Source organism: Myxine glutinosa, chromosome 13 (genome assembly GCF_964187855.1).
Source record: "Myxine glutinosa chromosome 13, kmMyxGlut1.1, whole genome shotgun sequence".
In the NCBI taxonomy this organism is placed as follows: domain Eukaryota; kingdom Metazoa; phylum Chordata; class Myxini; order Myxiniformes; family Myxinidae; genus Myxine; species Myxine glutinosa.
Genome location: NC_136273.1, coordinates 10,678,407 through 10,701,027, shown reverse-complemented (window position 1 = coordinate 10,701,027; position 22,621 = coordinate 10,678,407). Strand labels below are relative to the sequence as shown.

Sequence of the window (22,621 nt, the reverse complement as noted above, 5' to 3'; positions counted from 1 at the left end):
CCCATGACGCATGAGGGTGAAGACCTGACGACTATCATCACCAAGGTGGTGATGCCAGCTGAAGTACAGAAGGATGTGTTGGCATAAGTGCGTGAAAATCCAAGATGGCTGCCATAAGAACCCTTTTGATCATATGTAGGTGTATAAATGTGTGTTTATTGGATTAAGTATCCGCAAATATGTACATTTGGACACCAAAATTAACACTCTAGGTCATTTAGAAGCCAAGATAATGACAATTTCGGTTTTCAACAAACGCCATTTTGATAATCCAAAATGGCCGCTATAAAGAACTTGAAAAAAATGGAGACATATTTTTTCTACAACTTCTATCATCCCTAAAGACAACCCAACCAGTGTCCACAAATTAACATTTGAATTCAACGGGAAAACATTGGCCCCCCTACTACTGGGTGAGGCTCGATATAAACACATTTCATGTGGCTCAGCAACGACAATAAGTCTCACATTCCGATTGCGGTCGATGACGGACACTGCACCCTTTCCGGAGGTGTGACGTATGCAGCAGTTCCCGGCAGAGCCGCTGCTGTCAGAATACATCCGCCAAGAAATAGTCCCAACCCGACGCGAGACGTTGAATACAAAAAATGGATTAATTTAGAATCTTTTTTACTTTGTGCTTCAAATGCTTGAAAAAAAATCATGTAAACGTAGCTAGTTGTGACCTGTCTAGTTTGCCATGATCGTGCGGATCGGTGTTGGTCCTCCGTGTTGCACCTTGTCCTTTGTCTTTAGCGGTGCGATACAAAACAGTCTAGGATTCGTCAATGATATCCGAACGCTTTTTTTAATCCTCTAAATCAATTTTATCCTTCTTTCCACTTAATAATTTCGCTTGTATTATATTACCGCAGTGTGTGACTCAATGCCTTTTCCGCGGGCTAGCTTTCCATAAAAGAACAACAACAACAACAACAACGTACGTCATCAGCTTTGAGCGGAGTGCTCTGTGCTGTGAGGAGCTCGTGAAGTAGTTCTTCCCCGCTCCATCTTTATCCGGTCGTCTGAGGAGCTGCTCGTGCTTTGTGGCTCCGCTGTACAAACTTCACCGAAGAACTCAACATGCCTGGGTACGGAAACGACAGAGACCGCGGTCGAGATCGTGTGAGGTAAAATTGAATCACGGATTGTTTTTAATTCCGATTTTCAGTTGGGATCGCAGGCGCCATTTGGCTTTGAGGAGATGAGCCGGTTTTTGGGAATAAGTAAATAATTCCGTTTGCGATCAATCGGTAATGGCCATGAGTGACTAAAAAGAAAAACTAACAAGGTTTCACTCTCGAGATTTTCGGTAAAGGGATGCCAGGTGGGCGACTTAGTTTGCGATGTATTTCTAGACACCGGCTCCGCCATTCCGTGATCGGTCCGCCATGTTGTGTGCACTGGGTGCAGCTCCTGCGCTTTGTGTCGAATAAACACCGACACACTTCGTCGAAAACCCAAAATGAATCGTTAATTAAAATTTTTGTTGGTGAAAAAGGTTTTTTTTTTGTTTTTTTTAATGTAATGGGCAGGTGATTGTACCTCATGCGATGCTGTAGGTAGATTCGTACGCACGATGTAAGGTTTTTTTATATTTCCTTAAAATTCGTAGCACGTCTAACTTGCTACAGTCGTAACTTTCCTGCATGTGAATATGCAAGTCACTATGAGCACGAGTCAAAGCCTTGTCGGGCCGCCATTGTGGCCACGTGCAACCCGAGACTGACAGGCTGTCCGCCATTTTGCCATTGTCACGTGCTTTGATGCACCATACAGTTTGTGCACAATATTTCCACCTTGCCTCCTTTCCACATTCCCCCAGACCCCTCCCCTCCCCATATGCACCCTTTCTCCCACACCCCCACACCACTCCCCCACCCCTACCACTCACTCCTGTCCCACAGAACCCCCCCATCTCCCACAAGACCCCCCCTCTCCCACAGAACTCTCCTCTCCCACAGAACTCTCCTCTCCCACAGAACTCTCCTCTCCCACAGAACTCTCCTCTCCCACAGAACTCTCCTCTCCCACAGAACTCTCCTCTCCCACAGAACTCTCCTCTCCCACAGAACTCTCCTCTCCCACAGAACTCTCCTCTCCCACAGAACTCTCCTCTCCCACAGAACCCCTCCTCTCCCACAGAACTCCCCCTCTCCCACAGAACTCCCCCTCTCCCACAGAACCCTCCCTCTCCCACAGAACCCCTCCTCTCCCACAGAACCCCTCCTCTCCCACAGAACCCCTCCTCTCCCACAGGACCCCTCCTCTCCCACAGGACCCCTCCTCTCCCACAGGACCCCTCCTCTCCCACAGGACCCCTCCTCTCCCACAGGACCCCTCCTCTCCCACAGGACCCCTCCTCTCCCACAGGACCCCTCCTCTCCCACAGGACCCCTCCTCTCCCACAGAACCCTCCCTCTCCCACAGAACCCTCCCTCTCCCACAGAATCCCTCCTCTCCCACAGAACCCCTCCTCTCCCACAGAACCCCTCCTCTCCCACAGGACCCCTCCTCTCCCACAGGACCCCTCCTCTCCCACAGGACCCCGCCTCTCCCACAGGACTCCTCCTCTCCCACAGAACTCCCCCCCTCTCCCACAGAACTCCCCCCCTCTCCCACAGAACTCCCCCCCTCTCCCACAGAACTCCCCCCCTCTCCCGCCCCACATCCCCTCTCCCGCCCCACATCCCCTCTCCCACCCCACATCCCCTCTCCCGCCCCACATCCCCTCTCCCGCCCCACATCCCCTCTCCCGCCCCACATCCCCTCTCCCGCACCACATCCCCTCTCCCGCCCCACATCCCCTCTCCCGCCCCACATCCCCTCTCCCGCCCCACATCCCCTCTCCCGCACCACATCCCCTCTCCCGCACCACATCCCCTCTCCCGCACCACATCCCCTCTCCCGCACCACATCCCCTCTCCCGCACCACATCCCCTCTCCCGCACCACATCCCCTCTCCCGCACCACATCCCCTCTCCCGCACCACATCCCCTCTCCCGCACCATAGTATATTTAGTTCTAAGGACGTTTGTGAGTGCAACTTCCTGTATTTCTGTTGGCAGTTACTACTCTTCTTCTTCACGCTATGGGTCGGGTGGTGGTGGTGGTGGTGGTGGTTATTCCTCTGGTGGTCATGGGTGAGTGATAAGTCACGGTCCTATTGAATTTTACTCTGAAGTTTCAGGATGTAGGAATTTATTTTGGTTGGTATAAATTGTACGTTGAGGATCTTCCTTCCTTCCTTCCAGGCGGGGTGGGTTTGGTGGGGCAGGAGGTGCTCGAACTGGTAAGTTTGGCCAGCCAGGTGAACGTCTCCGAAAGAAGCATTGGGATCTCCGTGAGCTACCCAAGTTTGAGAAGAACTTTTACAAAGAGTGTATGGATGTCGCCAAACGCTCCATGGTATAGTTCTTAGTTTTGCCTTTGACTTTTTTGTTGTTGTTGTTCTGTCGTGTATCAGATGTTATTATTTGTTTGTTTCCTTGTTGCTTGCAAAATCGAAGATTTTTCAAGTACAGTACATTGGTCGGTTCCGTTTGTGGTTTTGTCTGTCACCGGTATAGGTCACAATTCTAAACCGATCGTTACGAAACTTCGCCACGTTGGACAAGTCGTCCAAATTGAGAAGCCCATTGATTTTGAGGTCAAAGGTCATCTGGAGGTCAAATTTCTACAATCGCCATTTTAAATCCGATCGACTTGAAAATTGAATAGCATTTGTATATCAAGTCACTAAATTGGGAAACACCTTTTGAGGTCAAAGGTCAACTTGAGGTCAAATTTTAAAAATCGTCAATTCTTAACCGATTGACTTGAGAATTGAACAGCATTTGCATATCAAGTCACTAAATTGGGAAAGATACTATTTTTTTTAGGTCAAAGGTCAACTCTAGGTCAAACAGCCAAAATCATCACTTTTTATCTTAAAAACCGTCAATTTTCATCCGATTGACTTGAAAATTGAACAGCATTTGCACATTGAGTCGCTAAATATGGAAACCAACTATTTTTGATGTCAAAAGGTCGACTCAAGGTCAACCTTCCAAAATCATCATTTTTCATCTGTAAAATCGTCACTTTTCTTCCTATTGACCCGAGCTTTGATCAAGATTGTCAATTTTAATCCTGATGAAATGGACAATTTGCTGTATCAATGGAATTTTTTTTCCTTGGGGAGGGGGGGGGGGCGGATTTTGCAAGTATCGTGCTCCGCATGACGTCTTGTTTTACTTTATTGCATTGTTTTTGTTTTTATGCCTCTGCAGCAGAAGGCTGGATGAATTGTGTTTTTGAGACGTTAAATCGGTTTTTGTATATATATATTTTACCTTGCGATCAAAAGCTCTCTTGGACACTGGTTTGCCGTGATTTCAGGCTGAAATTGAAGATTACAGGAAGAGGAGGGACATTAAAATGAAAGGCACTGAAACACCAAAGCCTTTGTTTTACTTCCATGAGGCTGGGTTTCCCTGTAAGTTGCGCACCCTGCGGGCACTATTCTGACTACCATCAGCTGTTCTTTGGGATCGTGTGCATTTTATTACCTCCGCCACCGAAGGTGGATGGAGGTGATGTTTTCACCCATGTCTGTTTGTTTGTGAACAAAATATCTCAAAGTTGTGGACGGATTCAGAAGAAATTTGGCAGAGATGTAGTGTATGCGACAAGGACGAAATGATTAGATTTTGGTGAAGATCCGGATCCGGCTACTAGAATTTAAATGATTCCTCATTGGGAGATCGGTCCAAAAACAATACATAGCAGGATATCTCAAAAGGTGATGGACGGATTTGGACGAAACTTGGTGGACCGGTGGTGTGTGTGACGAGGAAGAATCAATTAGATTTTGGTGAAGATCTGAATATAGATTGAGGTAAGAGAATTATTTCATTTTAAAGTGATTCTTCACCATTAAGTGATCGGGATAAAACTGGTACATAGCAGGATATCTCACAAAGTTGTGGACGGATTTGGATGAAAATTGGTGGATGGATTGGGTGTGTGACAAGGATGAATCTATTCGATTTTGGTGAAGATCTGAATATGAATTCGGATACGAGAATTATTTATTTTTAAAGTGATTCTTCACCATTGAGGGATCGGGCAAAAAACGATGTGCAGTATAACATGATATTTAAATAAATAAATAAAAAGTTATGGACGACTTGTGACTAAACTAGGTGGACAAGTTGGTTTGGTGACAAGAACAAGCAGATTAGATATTAGTTCAGGTCCGAACCATATCCAGCCTATCATTGGGATACAAAACAAACTTCAGCTTTGTTTTCTTTTGCAGCATACGTCATTGACGTGATCACGCGGCAAAACTTCAAGGAGCCAACACCGATCCAGTCGCAGGGTTGGCCTTTAGCACTTGGTGGACGTGATATGGTTGGCATCGCCAAAACTGGCTCTGGAAAGACCCTTGCAGTGAGTAGTTTATCCTTATCCCAGGTGTATGTGCATGCTTTCATTCCTTTTGGGGGAGGAGTGCAGGGAGGTGGCGTGGAGTATTTTTGCTGTCCGTCTGAAGGTGTGTTTCTGTACAAGCGTTTTTGTGTCCATGCTGCTTAATCACTCGTCTCTCTCAACAGTATCTTCTTCCTGGGATTGTGCACATCAACCACCAGCCCTTCCTGGAGAGGGGGGATGGCCCGATCGTAAGTTGTATACATCTGTGTTTGTCAACGTTTTCTCCCCACCTGCTTTATTTTATCGCCACTTATTTATTGCACTTGATCCCAAATTCATATCTCCATTGTGCAGGTTCTCATCCTGGCCCCTACTCGAGAGCTTGCCCAACAAGTTCAAACCGTTGCTGAGGATTACGGCAAAGTGTCGCGGGTGAAGTCCACATGCGTATACGGAGGCGCTCCGAAAGGACCCCAGCTGCGCGATTTGGAGCGTGGTGAGAAAGCAATTTAATATGATTAAAAAGTACATTACTTTTTCTTGGAACGTTGGCAGGGAGGGGAGGGTGTCACTTAATAAAGTTGAAGCAATTTTGAGATAGTTGGTTGTTTTTTATTTATTTAATGTGGCTGGTGTGCTCATTTGCTGACAGGAGTGGAGATTTGCATAGCCACGCCAGGGCGCTTGATAGACTTTTTGGAGTGTGGGAAGACGAACCTTCGACGCTGCACGTATCTGGTTCTGGATGAAGCTGACCGAATGCTTGACATGGGTTTTGAACCACAGATTCGTAAAATCGTCGATCAGATTCGGGTGAGAATTTGCACTTGCTGGGTGGGTGGTGTTCCCATCGACAGAAATATTTGGTGTTGGTCGGTGATTCGCCTTGTCTGGGTTATGCAGGCCCATATTGGGTCTGCTGAATAGCTTTGAATACCTTTTCCTTTTCTTTTCTTTTTCCCCTTTCTTTTACTACCCCCTCCCTTCCCTTTTTTCTCCTTTCTTTTCTTTCTCCCCCTTTCTTTTCTTTCTTCTTTCTTTTCTTTTTTCCCCCTTTTACTACCTTCCCTTTTTTTCTCCTTTTCTTTTCTTCCCCCTTTCTCCCCCCCCCCCCCATTTCTTCTTTTTTCTCCTTTTTTCCCCTTTTCTTTTTTTCCCCTCTTCCCCCCCCCCTTTTTTTCCTTTTCCTTTTTCCCCCCTTTTGTTTTCGTTTTCTTTTTTTCCACCTTTTTTTTTTTTTTTTTACCCTTTTGAATTATTTTTTCCCCCCTTCAGTGAGTGTGAAACTGCTTGAGGCAGTCCTTGCAGATACAAATGCATCCTGTTTGGGTTTTTTAAGGGCTTCTCATGGTACCCTCTTCTCTCTAATTTGTTAACTTGAATGCAATGCTTGTAATCCCAGCCCGACCGACAAACGCTTATGTGGAGTGCCACGTGGCCTCGAGAGGTTCGGCAACTTGCAGAGGACTTCCTCATAGACAACATCCAGATCAATATCGGGTCTCTCGAGCTGTCAGCCAATCACAACATCTTGCAGATTGTCGATGTTTGCATGGATTCTGAGAAAGACAACAAGTAAGATAACTGTTACTTCATCTCTGTTGGAGTAACCCTGCAGGTTTATTAGATGCTCTAAACTCGTTCTCAAATGTGACTCATTGCTTGCTTCCTTCCCCTTCCACAATTTTTTTGTCCACCCCACCCCCACCCCCCCTAAACAGACTGATGCGCCTCATGGAAGAAATAATGGGTGAAAAGGAGAACAAGACCATTATTTTTGTTGAAACGAAGCGACGTTGTGACGAGCTGACCAGGAAAATGAGACGTGATGGGTAAGTGTGATGCTTTGCGTGTGGATGGCTTATGCTGGATGCCCACAAATTTGCATTTTTATCAAAATCCGACATTACCACGTAAATGGATGTTTCATCAAAGATGGAAAAGTTAGCCTTGGACGTCATTTTAAAATAATCTGTACCTGAAGTTGACCTCGGACCCACATCCGGTAGTTCATTTGCATTTGATCGACTCGGTTTTTGTGGAAGAAATGTGAATGTAGTCACTAAATTTGTCAGCAATTGAACACATTGGAGAAGGCAAAGGTGTTGAAAGGTGACCTGCCGTTTTGACGAGCTAAGTAGTGGTGTCGTGGGGAAGGACGAGAAGGGGGTAGAAGATTGCAAAGTCGCTAACTTGCCTATGATTGAGAAGCGAACCTCGTGACTGTTTTTGATAAAGAGAACTATGAACCGTGGGCCCTTCCATTAATTCTTGGAGGTCGAAATGTGAAGCTGCTGTTCAAAAGTTTGGAGCCATTCCAGGTATAAGGGCTTTTAAACACGATGATCAGTTAATTTTTTGGAAAGTGGAAGAAATTTTGTCGAAGGATAGAGCATGGGAGTGAGACGTTCCAACAAAACATTGTAGTAAGCTGTGCCCGCCCCCCCCCCCCCACCCCATTTGTATATATATATATATATTGTTGTGGATCCGGGGGACGGCACTCCCATTAGCAAGGGGGGGCTAATCCCTCCAAGCTTTGCCTTTCGCTGTTATTTTTGTGATTATTCCTTTACTGTGTAATACAACCAACGCAACGTGGCAGCGGCGAAACATGACGACGATGCCGGCTCGGACGACCGTGACCGTGTCGTGCCTCGAGCCGGAGTGCCTCGTCGGGTACCTCGCCGGCATCCGGCGTCGACGAACCGATCATGTGCACATGTGCATGGATTTGCAAATGCCTGCCTGTACATCGTCGTTTCTGCGTATATCGCATCGTCCAAAAAAAAAAGAAGCAAGCAACTTCGGCCGCTCGAGGAAAGACGGGGCACGGACACGCCTACGACTAGGAGGCGAGCGTCGATCCCCGGGGCGGCCGGGTTCACGGAACCCTGAGCTCGTTCGTTCGTCACAGACGACACGACCACCGGTGAAACTGCTCGGACACGTTGGGTAAAGCACACCGTGGTGAAGCGGGCCGCGGAGCCACTCGGCGCACAAGCCAGCTCACGGTCGACACGTCAGTGCCGGTCACCCTGTTCGAGGAGAAGACCCGACCGCTAGAAAACAACGGAGGGACTCCCGACGGGGAAAGGCAAAGATTCAGGGGGAAGCCGCAGCCTCCTCCAGTTATTTACTCTAGTTTTACGGTGTTTGTCTTCATTTAAAGGCATTACGCCCGGTTTACGTCAAAAACCGAGTTAGGTCATGGCTTATGGAACCAATTAATGACGTCGGCCAGGGTATTGCTGTGTATATATATATTGCGGATCTCCCCGTCGGCCCTTTTTCCCCTTACCAAGGGGGGATTAATCCCCTTGTTTGTGACTGACCGACGTGAGTCCTGAAGCTGCCCAGCTCCCTCCAGGGAGGCAGGTGAGCAACCTCGTTCGAGACCGCGGAGAAGATGTTAATTGCCGAGCGGATTAGCAGCCGCGGCTCGAACCATTAGCATTCACTAACCCGGTTCTGAACGTTGGCCAAATCGTGCCACAGGTATTCAATGAGGGAAAAGACAAGGATGAACGGATGTGAAGGAAAGAAGGCAAGATAGGAAGAACAGGATTTATTATTATTTACACAAGACTAAAGGAAGAAAAGCAATCAAAGTAATATGCAGCAAATGGAAGAAGACACTGCAATTTCTAGCTTATCTATACAGTCTTACTTATACCCCAGACAACACAAAGGACGGACGACAGTCAGACTTACACGGGGAATGATGATAGGAATGGCAGGAGGTTCGTTCCTCCAGCGAGGTTGCGTCCCGACCCACGACTCTCTCTCTCTCTGTCTCTGTGTCTCTGTCTCTGTCTCTCTCTCTCTCTCTCTCTCTCTCTGTCTGTCTCTGTCGTGCTGGGATTCTCCTCTCCAGCCTCGAACCCAGCTCCTTCAACACGCACCCAGCTCTCGTACCCGTTCAGCAGCACGTTCTCTTCTCGTGTGTCCTCTGGTTTTCCTCTCTGGTACCTCTCTCCTCTGCACGATTTGTCGCACGCATATATCAAGCGGGGGTGTGACACGCCCTCGTCCGTTTGGGTACCGCCCCCATACCCCCCCCCCCCCCCCCCCCCGTGCTCTGATTTGTGGCCTTATATGGCAATGCCATGGTCTTGTATCCTTATTTGGGCATGGGGCTGAACAGCCCGCCCCTCGTGGCGAGCCACGGGCTTGTATCCTTATTTGGGCATGGGGCTGAACAGCCCTGCCCCTCGTGGCACGCCCTGGGCTCGCCTCCTTTCGGCGACCCCGCCCTTCCTGTCCAAACAGAGCACGGAGCACATATTCACCATAGCAGCGAACGCCACTTCCAAACCCAGGCCAGTTGAGAGGGTGCGCACCCCACACTTGTCAAGCTGCTTTACCCAGAGAGGGAGAGTTTGGCTGGGAAATATAATTATTGAAGGGGAGCTACTATCCTTATTTGATTCGGTGTAATGGAGTGTCAATTACTGGGCAACAGAGCCTTAAACTACATAGAATAAGAGAATAACTATTTAGAGGTTCTAAGATTGGCTAGGTGTATGCGATGAATTAACTTAGGGGACGACCTTTGACCTTTACAATTATGGAGGTATTTACACAGATCATGATATTTACAAAGGGTGGTATTTACAAAAATTACAGGCTTCTCAAATCCATTACTATATATATATATATATATATATATATATATATATATATATATATATATATATATATATATATATATACAGTCGAACCTTGACTTACGAGTGCACCAACTTACGAGTTTTCCGAGATACGAGCCGTCGCTCGGGCGGTTTATTGCTTTGAGATGCGAGCCGAGATTTGAGTTACGAGCTTACGCCACCCGCCACCAGGTGGGTTCCGGTCACGTGGTTATCTTGCCGTGCAAGCATTTCTGCCGTATATCGCTGCTGTTTTGTTTTCGCATTTTGGTTATTTTGGAGCTAACGCCACCCGCCACCAGGTGGGTTCCGGTCACGTGGTTATCTTGCCGTGCAAGCATTTCTGCCGTATATCGCTGCTGTTTTGTTTTCGCATTTTGGTTATTTTGGAGCTAACGCCACCCGCCACCAGGTGGGTTCCGGTCACGTGGTTATCTTGCCGTGCAAGCATTTCTGCCGTATATCGCTGCTGTTTTGTTTTCGCATTTTGGTTATTTTGGAAAATTTCTTAGTTTTAACCATGGGTCCTAAGAAATTGAGTGCCAAGGGCAGTACTGAGAAGAAGAAGAGGATGATGTGCTTGGATATAAAACACGCAATCGTCGAACAACATGAGCGAGGTGTGCGTGTTGTCGACTTGGTGAGGCGGATGTGAAGGCAGCTGAAGATTTTATTATAACTTTTGCCGAACTGATAGAAGCCGAACGATACATCCCCCAGCAAATCTTCAACTGTGACGAGACAGGGCTCTTCTGGAAAAAGATGCCGAGGAGGACGTATATAACGGCAGAGGAGAAGAGCATGCCAGGCCACAACTTGTTCAGAGTGCCGGCGATAGCTCGCCTTCTCTTTGTGGAAAACACGGTGAGATCCTTAACATCCAACAACTAATGGGACGCAAACGGGGCGCCCAGTTTAGCGGTACACACATTGATGAATCACCCTGCCTGTGAAACACCGACATGACAGGTTATAGCTGGGTCGGGATTCAAACCCAGGCTGGACAGTTTAGAGTCAAGTGTGCGTACCTACAGTCCAGGCCATCCTGCCAACTTGTATGCTGCATACAGGTGAAATATAAAGCGCGAGATATTTTTATATATACTGTATATTTAAAAAAAAATTGGTGTGGTTTTTGGCGGGCTGGAACGGATTAATAGCATTTCAATGCATTTTAATGGGGAAATTTGATTTGAGAAACGAGCAAATTGAGTTACGAGCTTGGTCACAGAACGAATTAAACTCGTAAGTCAAGGTTCCACTGTATATAGATATATATATATATATATATATATACTAGCAGAGGTACCCGGCTTTGCACGGGAGTGGGAGGGGGAGGGGAACGGGGGGGAGGGGGGAAGCGGGGGAGGAGGAGGGGAGGGGGAAGAGGAGGGGAGGGGAATGGGGGGGGAGGGGGGGAGGGGAAGGGGGGGAGGGAAGGGTGCGGGGGTGCCCAGGGGAAGAAGGGCCCCTCCCCTCCCTCTCCCCCCCTTTCCCCCTCCCCCCCCTCCCCTCCCCCTTACCCCTCCCCCCTCCCCCTTCCCCCTCCCCCTCCCCCCTCCCATCCCCTTCCCCCTCGTTCCCCTCCCCTTCTCTTCCCCCTCCCCTCCTCCCCCTTCACACCAGGGGGGTTGACTCAGCCTGTCATCCCACCGAGGTCGGAAGTCGGAACTCATTGTCGTCAAATAAATGTAGCCTGTATGTTTCACTCTTTGTCACATGCCGTTGGTCCCATGTCAATCGGATGAAGTTGAAAAATTAACGTTACGAAGGTTCTCTGGGACGTACTGATTCCGAATAATGAAGTTGAAAAATTAACGTTCCGAAATACGCTAATTACGCTAACAGAAGCGCTGGAGGGAGCACTGCGCTCCCTCCCTTAGATTCCCTCCCTCTTCTGCTAGCGCTAATTACGCGTAACACACTAATTTTAAAACCCGAAGTTTTTTTAATTTTAAGGTGTGCTGTAGTCAGAAGCGCTGCGCTCCCTCCCTTCGAATCCCTCTCTCTTCTGCTAGTGCTAATAATACGCTAATTTTAAAACCCGAAATTTTTTAAATGTTTATGTCTCCGTGACATTCCTGGGACCATCCCGAGTCGAACAGTACTTTCCGCTCGCAAATCCGTCCACGGGTTCTCGAGATCTTAGAGATCATAGATAGATCAGGATACAGACACAGAGGCCAACTCTACTTTATATATATAGATATGTTTCACTCTTTGTCACATGCCGTTGGTCCCATGTCAATCGGATGAAGTTGAAAAATTAACGTTACGAAGGTTCTCTGGGACGTACTGATTCCGAATAATGAAGTTGAAAAATTAACGTTCCGAAATACGCTAATTACGCTAACAGAAGCGCTGGAGGGAGCACTGCGCTCCCTCCCTTAGATTCCCTCCCTCTTCTGCTAGCGCTAATTACGCGTAACACACTAATTTTAAAACCCGAAGTTTTTTTAATTTTAAGGTGTGCTGTAGTCAGAAGCGCTAGAAGCGCTGCGCTCCCTCCCTTCGAATCCCTCTCTCTTCTGCTAGTGCTAATAATACGCTAATTTTAAAACCCGAAATTTTTTAAATGTTTATGTCTCCGTGACATTCCTGGGACCATCCCGAGTCGAACAGTACTTTCCGCTCGCAAATCCGTCCACGGGTTCTCGAGATCTTAGAGATCATAGATAGATCAGGATACAGACACAGAGGCCAACTCTACTTTATATATATAGATGTATGTATGTATATGTATGTATATATATATATATATTGTTACGGTCCGCGGATTAGATGTTATTTTACCGAGCGGAGGTATAACCGCGGCCGAACAGTTGTTCCCCACTAAACCCGATTCACCCAACGTTGGCCGTATCGCGCCACAGCGACTCAATCTGGAAAACTCTAAAGCGACCGAATGCAAAGAGGAAGAAGACGTACAGAAGAGTAACGGGATTTATTACTATTTACACACATAAGCAAAAAGAGCAGTCACGATTATTTACAGGGGACATGAGACGCAGGTGACACAGTGAAAATTACTAGCTTATACAGACTTAGTTACTACCCAGGACAGAACAAACAAAGACGACTCACACGGGGAATTGCAGAGTGGATTGGCTGGAAGGAGGTGTGTGGCTGGAGGGGGAGGACGGCACGGAGCTGGCTGGAGCTTGATCACGCACGGGACGTCGGGCTGGACCTCGACGGCCGCTGATGCCACCGATCCTGTCGTGTGCGCGGGATCACGGTCGGAGCCGACGCGCTGGTGGGGGGTCTGGCGTGACGGGTTCTCTCCTCTCTCTTTCTTTTGTCCAACCACTCTTTCTCCACCGACAACTCAACGCAACCACTCAACGCAACCACTGACCACCCCTGACGACCAACTCAGCTCTGACCAAAACCACACAACTCAGCTCTTGTCATGGACCTCTCTTTTCAGACTCATCTCCTTGTCTCAGTAAAAGCGCATCTCTCTTGGACTCGTCTCTCGGGTTATATATAGCCCCACCCTTGAACCTTTGCGAACCTCCCCGATCGCTCTTCCTCCGCCCTCTCAAACCAAACCCCTCGTGCTCGGTTGGTTGTTCGGGGCTGGCTCACTCCTCCCCTCTATGACGAGGTGGAGACACGCCTTTCTTCCCCAACCCTGCCTCGTGGCCAATGGTGGTTGAAGAAAACCGCCCAAAATGCAGTTGGCCATTGAAATGAAATGAAAGGGGATCTACTCTTATTTCACTTGGTGCAATGGAGTATTTAAATTAATGGGAGACACAGCCTTACCCTAAGACACATAATAAGATATAAGCTACTGAACAAGGGTTTTATCGGGTCCTGCAATGTGGTGTTTATGGAATAACTACCGAGACGCCCTTTTTATGTTTACACTACGGAGGTATTTACAAGGAATCATTACATTTTACAGAGGGTGATATTTACAACAATTTACTATACAATAAAACACAATAAAAAAACACAATCCTCATATCCGCAACAATATATATATATATATATATATATATATATATATATATATAGTCATCCCTCGCTATATCGCGCTTCACTTTTTGCGGCTTCGGTACATCGCGGGTTTTTCTCGCTAGTATATGTAAAATTATATATCGGATTTTTCATTATATCGCGGGATTCTGCGCCCTATACGTATTTTAATTTTTTTAGATTTTAATTATTTTTGCGGTAAAATAAGCATTTTCTAGCCTAAAAAATTAATAATAATATAAATAAAAATATAACACATTAATTAAACCTATATTAAAAGAATATTACAGTAAATCGAAATAAAATACGCATTATAAATGAGTAGACAAAGAATCGCGCATTTTGAAAGTCCCGTATTCTGGGGGTAATTAACTTGTACATGATTCTGGGGGTAATTAACCCATCCGTAAGGAGGGTTCTTGGACGGTTCTTCGCTACTTTAAGTAATTTGCAAGGTTGATGCCAAACTGTCCTGCAGTTTAATGATCAATATGGTTTTAAGAGTCATCATACTTTGGGTAACCTCTAATTTACAATAACTTATGTTGACAACTTCGAGACACATGATCATGATGACGATTTCGATGATGATGTCTAAATCTGCAATTAAATTAAGTCGCTGAGTAACATGAATGACAGAGGTTGTGGAGGATGGGATTTTTCGGTCATTACCTTTTGATACAGATGAGATATCTGCTTCATCACTGCATCAGATCAGGAATAACCAACACCTTCCTCACCTCCTCTCCACCCCCCACTGCTTCCTACAAATTAACCATCAGGAAGCTGCTGCATATGCAAGAGGAAGCTATTGCATTTCTTATTAATTTTCAAAATTAATCGTCTCTATTTTGAATAGCTCATGAAGACTTCTTTATGCTTAGGCCTCAGGTTTGATTAAAGGCACTTTTGTCAATTATTGCCTTTTGCTTTCAAAAGCACAATTTGCATCAATGTAAATACTTTGTTGTACTGTACTTGTGTAGTTCCATGATCATATGTGTATGTTTGTTTGTTAATTAATTGCAATTATAAAAGAACTTGCATCAATGTACTGTACAGCTATATATACATGTACAAATATTTTTCTAATATGTAAGGACTAAGGATGGGTCTCAAAAGTGTGTTTAAGAGTGTAGAAAGGGTTCATAAGAGCGTGGGAAAGGTTTATAAGAGTATGGGGAGGGTTTTTAAAGGCTTAAAATATATAAAAATAATAAAATTAATATATGGTTTCTACTTCGTGGATTTTCACCTATCACGGGGGGTTCTGGAACGTAACCCCCGCGATAAACGAGGGATGACTATATATATATATATATATATATATATATATATATATATATATATATATATATATATATAAATTTTATTTATTTTTGTCAGACATTTCCCTGGATTTGGTTGGTACCAAAGTAAAATACATACTTTGTTTTTGGAATGTTCGTTCAGGTGGCCAGCCATGTGCATTCACGGAGATAAAAGCCAGCCAGAACGAGATTGGGTCCTCCAAGGTTTGTCTTCTGTTCATGACGTTAACTTTGGTCTGTTTGTGCACACAAACTGGGTGATTATCAGATTTTCTTAATGACTGAAGAAACTGATGCAAGTGTACATTTTATCTTATCTCCCTTTCCCCCCCATATCGCATCCCTTTCAGAATTCAGATCTGCTCGAGCTCCGATTCTCATAGCGACTGATGTGGCGTCACGAGGATTGGGTTTGTACACCGACTCTCGTCACGTTCATGTCCCCCTCCTTGTGTTTGCCGCTGTTGACTCGGCTGTTTTAACATGCCTGTGGCCCAGTTTATTGCCTTGTTTTTAATTATTTTTTATTTATTTTAAGTAAAATTGTACAAATTGCCAGCACACCTCCAAGCTCCTTTGGTTTTTGCCTAGTGTCTTGCAATAGTCCTGGCTTGTTTGTGGTCGGTGTTGGGAATGTGGGGACCTGACCATGCCCACTGTATGCCGAGTGCACCAGATCTTTTCCCCACCCAGCCCCTTGACCATTTTGTGCCGTTTGTCTTTTGTCTGGCATTGTTTTATGGATCTGTCGTGGATTGCACATTGCAGTGTTTGTGATCTAATTTTGCACTTAGTATATGCAATTGGTGTTTTTCCCTTGCATTTGCCGTAATATCAAACTAATTGCATTTTAAGAGAAATGCGCACATGTTCTTTTCATGAGTTTTTTTTTTGTTTGTTTCTCAGTTGGAATTCTTATTTGGGGTTAAATAATCAGCTGTAAGCTTGCACATGAACAGCATTTTTCCACATCTTGAAGACCATCTGTTTGTGTTGAAGATCCAAATGAGCAAGTTGGGGTGATCGAATGAACCAGCGTGGCACGCTCCTCAGTGTTTTTCAGATGATAAAATGTACAACGAGAATGGCACTTGGTGGAGCATGTACCTCCATCCGCCAGGATGAACAGGTTGTTTTGTATCTCAATGATATGCCAGACATGAATTCAGACCTGAACCAAAATCTAATCGCTTGTTCAAACTCGTCCACCTAATTTTGTCCTAATCTGAGGACAACTTTTTTAAATATCATGCTATATATTGTTTTTGGTACGATCTCTCAATGGTGAAGAATCACTTAAATTTTTTTGTCATATCTGGCTCCGGATCTTCACTAAATTCTAATCATTTTGTCCTCGTCACATACCCAATCTCTCAATTTCATCCAAATCCGTCCACAGCTTTTTGAGATGTCCTGTTCACAGACAGATGGGTGAAAACATGACCATCCATCCACCTTTGGTGGCGGAGGTAATTAGAACGGCACTCGGTGGAGCGCATGTTTTGTATCCCTCTGATAGGCTGGATCTGCATCTGGACCTCATCCAAAATTGAATCTGCTTCTTATTGTCACCAACCCTCCTGATCCACCAAGTTTTGTCATAATCGATCCACAACTTTTTGAAATACATATCTTGCTATAATTATGTAATTTTTAGCTCCATCTCGATGATGAAGATTTACTTTAAAAATTTCCACACGTGGATATTCCAAAATCGAATCAATTCGTCCTTATCACCGACCCAACCTGTCCAAATTTTGTCCGAATCCATCCAGACAGATGAAAACATAACCTCCATACATAATCTATATTCAGTAGCAGAGGTTAAAAAAGAAAGAAAGAATGGAAATGTAAAGCCTGTTGGACATATCCGAAGTTTATGGTTCATCCACCTGCAGCATGTTCTTGAACCTCCTTGTGATTATCATCGCTCGATGCTCTTCACATTAGTTTGGTTTTCTTTCATTATGAACAAATCTGACTGCACATTCCCTCTCAGCTTCCAGGAAGACTTCTCGGGCACTCGAGTTTATCCCCAAATGAGAATGTGAAATGAAATCTCTTCGTTACAAGTCTGATTGCTTATATAATTCACCGACACATTTGGTTTGGTGGATGTGCCTGTTGCTGCTCCACCACCTGGCCATGCTGCTAACCAGCTCCATGGTGTCTCATTTTAAGGGGTTGAAATAATTATGCGTTCTGACGTCATGTTGCACATATTTCATGTTTATTTAAAAATCGATTTTTCACATTTGCTCTGTTGTACTAAACTTGCTAAAATGTACATTGACTTCCCACTTTGACGGCAGCTAAACTGACTTTGCTCATTATTTTGTTTGCCTTCTATCATTGTTTAATTGGTGTTGTTTTTTTATGTTTTGTTAAACTTTTGGTCTTGAGTGCGTTGTGCATTTGAGTGGTGTGGTTTATATTATTGAGTGCAATAGTAAGAGTGGTTGTGATTGATTTTTCTGTTTGGGTGTGCATTTTAATTATGAGGCCTTGGCTCAGGTCCTGCCCCACCACCCTACCCCTTCCTCCCCCCTTTCTCATGGCAGGGCTGGTCCTGGGGGCAGGGTGAGCCCAGCCGGACACACGCAAGCCTTCAAATTCCTAAGTGTATTCGCGTAATGCCAAAAGGAGCTTTTGGACATCAAAGTGAATGTAGACGCTCAATGCTGCTAACTGGGCTTTGGTGGGCCCCAAGTGAGGCTGGGCATTCGGAGGGGGGGGGGATGGGGGATCGAGCGCCTGTCGGAGGAAATGCCCTCGAGTGAATTTAAACCCCCCCCCTCCGACTTTTGGCTCGAGGAAACCGTGACCTCCCTGTGACCTCCACGCCACCTCTGACCTCCGCCCTACAGCCCCCCTGGTCAGTACTATCTTCCCGGATTTTCCCGGGGGGGTATCTGGCATTTTGGGTACGGGGGGTTGGTGGGTTGGGGTTGGGGGAGTCGTTGCGGGGAAGATGCCGATCCGGCATGGTGCAAAGGGGGGAATGAGCGGAATTCTGAAGCCTGCCTTTGTCTTTTAGTGCAGGGAGAAGTGAACAGGAAATTTAATTTTGGGCTTTTCACTGTCAAATGTGTCGGGAATGATTTTATCTAAAAAATCTACTGGCATTTTGTTTAATTTAAAAGAAAAAATACTTGTTGCCCTCTAACACTGGCATTTTGTTCGTTTAAAATTTTTTATTTCTATTTTTTTGAAATATAAATTGATCTTTTAAAATGTCAGTGTTGAGAACTTCTTCCATTACACAAATATTTGGGGGACAATCTGTTAGCACTTTGAAAGATCTTGTAGTGAGGTTTGCTGGAGGACAAAAAAAATAGTAATAATGAAGGCAAAAAGTTGCGGGTCATGTTGAGACAATCAGTGAGTGCATTCTCTGTTGTGCCAGCTGTTACCTGTGCGTGCACGTCTAACGAATGTGTCCACAATTAGATGTTGACGATGTCAAGTTTGTGATAAACTACGACTACCCGAACAACTCCGAGGATTACGTACATCGCATCGGGCGTACTGGGCGCAGCAGCAAAACTGGCACAGCGTACACGTTCTTCACGCCCGGCAACGGTCGGCAAGCGTCGGAGCTGGTGTCCGTACTGCGCGAAGCCAACCAGGCCATAAACCCCAAGCTGCTGGCAATGGCCGAGCGGGGTGGAGGAGGACGCAGTGAGTTTGACTTCTTTTTTTTTTAATTTTTTTTCATTTTTATACTTTTGTCGTGCGTTTGTGTTGCCAAAAATTCGTGGAAAACCGCTGAAGCCCCGAGAAAGTTATCAAGGCATTACCCTGTTCGCCTCTTCTTGTCTGCTTGCTGTGGGTTTCCTATGATGAGAGAAGGGATGTCGTGTTCTTACATTCCCCATGGGGATACTTCCCGTGCTGCCTTCCTTCTGAGGTTTCCCCTGTGCGATTCCTGGTTTTAAGGTTTATTGTTTGGCGATGATTTTGGCACTCAGTAAATCGATTTGACCTCGCGGCTTGCATTGTATGACCTTTTTTTGATTGATATTGTCTTCTCATACCTTGCCAGGCCACCCACGCTATGGTCGCTCTCGTTACGACGACAGGCGTGACCGCGATGGCTATGGGGGCGGAAACACTTTGTCGGGAGCTAACGCAACACCTTTGTCGTCTTTTGGATCCACACAGGGCATGGGAATGATGGGCTTCAACCCACAGGCTTTGGCTATGCTGGGGCAGAGTGGCGGGGCCACAGGCGGTGGTGAGGTCCCACCACCACTGATGGGACCGCCGTATTCCCCGTACCAGGCCCCAGCCCTGCAAGCCATGATGGGTATGATGCCGCCTTCGCAGCCGCAGGGTTACCATGTTAACATGGGCAAGTGAGGGCGGGACTTCGCAAAATGTCACGTACTTGAGGCATCCAGACCAAGATATCCCCGAGTGGTGATCTTTTCCTTCTTAGATGTGCGAAGTGTTGCATTCTTTACTTCTTTTTTTTATTTATTTTTTTTTCCCTTCCTCCTCCTCCCCTCCCCCCTCCCCCTCGGCCCCTTTATTGTCGCTTGTAAAGGCCAGACTGTGTTAGCATCCGCTCTCGGGTTACAATCGCCTCGGATTTCCAGATGTTTTGTTTTTCTGTTGACACATGAAGAACTCCTATGAATTTGCACTTTCCTTGATTCCGTTTAGACGGTGGTAACTTATCCTGTCGTTACATCGACTCCGAAGCTCACGTGCATCGTGGTAATGGTAGTAGTAATGGTGGTGGTGGTGTTTGCGGAAGGGTCGCTGTAATGACTCATTTATTCTTTGCCATGTAGGCGATCGTACCAACTTTGTTTCCATTCCTGCTCTGCCAGCAACAGTACATATATTGTTTGTGCAGTGCCTGCCTCTTGAGATGGTGAATGATGGGGAGTTTTTTGGGGGGTGGGAGTGCAACCTTTGTAAGGGGGGTTTGGGGGAGGGGCAGAGTGATGTCTTTATTCAACCTGGTTGACAACATTGTGTCCTTGCCAGCTTAGACCCCAAAAATAATCTTCTCTTGATTACCTCCACCAGGCCCTTGCAAAAGGACTTGCTCAGAACGCTTTTAAAAGGAGGATCTGTTTTATACTTTGGCTCTCGAAAGCCAACTTTGCATCACGGCCTGTAGGTTTACGCTCGCACAAAACTACTTTAGTACGAGCCCTTCATGGTGGTGACCAATGATTAGACTGCTCGGAGGCGTTTGATCTTTGCCATGTGCACAAGTCGGCACGAGTTGCTCATGAACGTACTAGTTATCCCTCGATTGTTTTGAGGTTGTTACATGTCCTGTGCATAGTTGTTTTTTTTGCCTTTTTCGTTGCAGTAATGGTGACTAATATTTGTAGTTAAAACATTTTTAACTAGCAGCTCATTTATGCATGCATTGCTTTTTTTCTTTCTTTTTTTTCTTTTTTAAAATAATGATAATAATTGGGCCTGCTCATTGTTCACTATTTGCTGCAACCGTTCAACTTTACAATAAAAACATGCAAAACCCATTATGCATGCCTGATATTATTACTTGCAAAATCGAAAGTCTTCAAGTATATTGGTCGTTTGTTATTCTGTCTGTCACCACCCTGCAGGTCACAATTCTAAACCGATCGTCATGGCACTTCACCAAGCTGTATAGTATACACTACTGGTCAACAGTTTTTGAACACCAATTTTTCCAGTTTTTATTGAAATTTTAAGCAATTCAAGTCCAGTGAATAACCTGAAATGGTACAAAGGTGAGCAGTAAACTGCTCGAGGTTTAAGAGAAAAAAAAAGTTTAGGTTAGCAAAAACGGGAAAATAATGTAAATTGCACGGTTGTATTGTAAAAAAAAAAAAAGGAACAAGTAATGGGTTGACAACGTACAGCTGTTCTGCAGCAATGTAAGTAAATTAAGCCTTGAAAGTTGATGCAAACAATTCCTACAGTTGTCCCAACCTCTGCTGATTACTTGATTACAAACCCCCTGTCTGTATAAAGAGTATTGGCACAGACTTATTACACCCTCCGAAACATTATTTGGACAATATTGCACTGCAGGAAGTAGTATATTGGAAACTGGAGGAAACTGACAGGAAGAGGTCTGGCAGACCCAAAGCCACAACAATCAGAAGACAAGTTTCTGAGTCAACAGCTTGCGTGATAGGTGGCTCACAGGACAACAGCTTCAAGCACAGCTTAACACTGGTCGAAGTAAGCAAGTCTCAGTTTCAACTGTGAAGAGAAGACGTCGAGTGGCAGTAAGAAAGCCATTGCTAAGATGGCAAAATAAAAAGAGGCTTGCTTGGGCCATGAAGCACCGTCAGTGGACTACTGAAGACTGGAAGAAGGTCTTATGGGACCCATGAATAAAAATTTGAAATCTTTGGTTCATCACGCAGGGTTTTTGTATGCCGTCGAGGAGGCAAAAGGATGGTTCTTCAGTGTGTGACACCAACTGTCAAAAATGGAGGAGGAAGTGTGATGGTCTGGGGCTCTTTTTTTTGCTGGATCCAGAGTCGGCGACTTGCACAGAGTGACTGGCACCCTGAACCAAAAGGGCTACCACAGCATTTTGCAGCGCCATGCAATACCCTCTGGTATACGCCTAGTTGGTCAGGGGTTCTTCCTGCAGCAAGATAATGACCCTAAACACACCTCCAGGCTGTCAAAACTACCTTCAAGGAAAAGAACAAGATGGTACGCTTCAAATCGTGGAATTTTGCGAGTATCATGCTCTGCATGACGTCTTCTTGTTTATTTTTATTTATTTCCTCTGCTGATGCTTGGCTTCTCCATCTGACCATCATTCGAGTCATACATACCCAAGTGATTCAACCACGTCGGCAAGTGGCGGAGAGTAGCACTTAGCTACAAAGGCCTTGTCGATTGAGGAGTTGTTTTTGAGGACGGACAACGACCAGTCTGTGGTGGTTATCAAAATTGCTGGTCTACAGTGAAGGCCCAAATACCAGGTATGTTGCTCTCATGTCGCAAGCAAGTTGGTGGTCTCTGTTGTCTAACGGGCTATTCTCCAACATTACTTATTCTGATCCTTGTTATCTGACTGCACACCTCACTCTTCCTGCCAGGACTTCGTGTGCACAATTCATCATCCTCAACTCATGATCCTTATTCCTTTGGGCTTTTTCTATTTCAACCATCTTGCTCGTTAGTTTTTATGCCTCCGACAAAGTCGCCGGAGGCATTGTTTCCGGGTTGTCCGTCCGGGCTAAAGCTAGTTTTCTCAGCAACCATATGTCTGATTGA

General features: G+C 45.6%; 2 protein-coding genes across 10 annotated transcripts; both read left to right on the top strand.

Moving 5' to 3' along the window:
* The first annotated feature begins 955 nt into the window (after positions 1-955).
* Positions 956-20,874, top strand: LOC137438590 (putative ATP-dependent RNA helicase DDX17). 9 transcript variants are annotated; one of them, XR_013621153.1, is made up of 15 exons: positions 984-1,130; positions 3,069-3,143; positions 3,255-3,408; positions 4,381-4,477; positions 5,303-5,436; positions 5,601-5,666; positions 5,773-5,914; positions 6,071-6,231; positions 6,821-6,993; positions 7,140-7,250; positions 15,510-15,571; positions 15,718-15,777; positions 17,929-18,242; positions 18,818-19,048; positions 19,532-20,874. XR_013621153.1 is itself a non-coding variant. In XM_078767070.1 (14 exons), the coding sequence occupies exons 1-14, from the start codon at positions 1,084-1,086 to the stop codon at positions 19,606-19,608; spliced, it is 1,551 nt and encodes a 516-aa protein (XP_078623196.1). In that variant the 5' UTR covers positions 956-1,083; the 3' UTR covers positions 19,609-20,874. The 9 variants fall into 9 exon arrangements, 7 of the variants coding, with proteins under 7 accessions (XP_078623196.1, XP_078623197.1, XP_067989858.2 ...); XR_013621152.1 differs by having other exon boundaries at positions 19,413-20,874; XM_078767070.1 differs by lacking the exon at positions 17,929-18,242 and having other exon boundaries at positions 956-1,091.
* On the top strand, positions 1,730-3,055 carry LOC144888592 (uncharacterized; the record flags this gene model as incomplete). Its single annotated transcript, XM_078767072.1, has 1 exon — positions 1,730-3,055. A coding segment is annotated over one exon (1,284 nt), but the record flags the coding sequence as incomplete, so codon positions are not given.
* Positions 20,875-22,621: the final 1,747 nt, after the last annotated feature.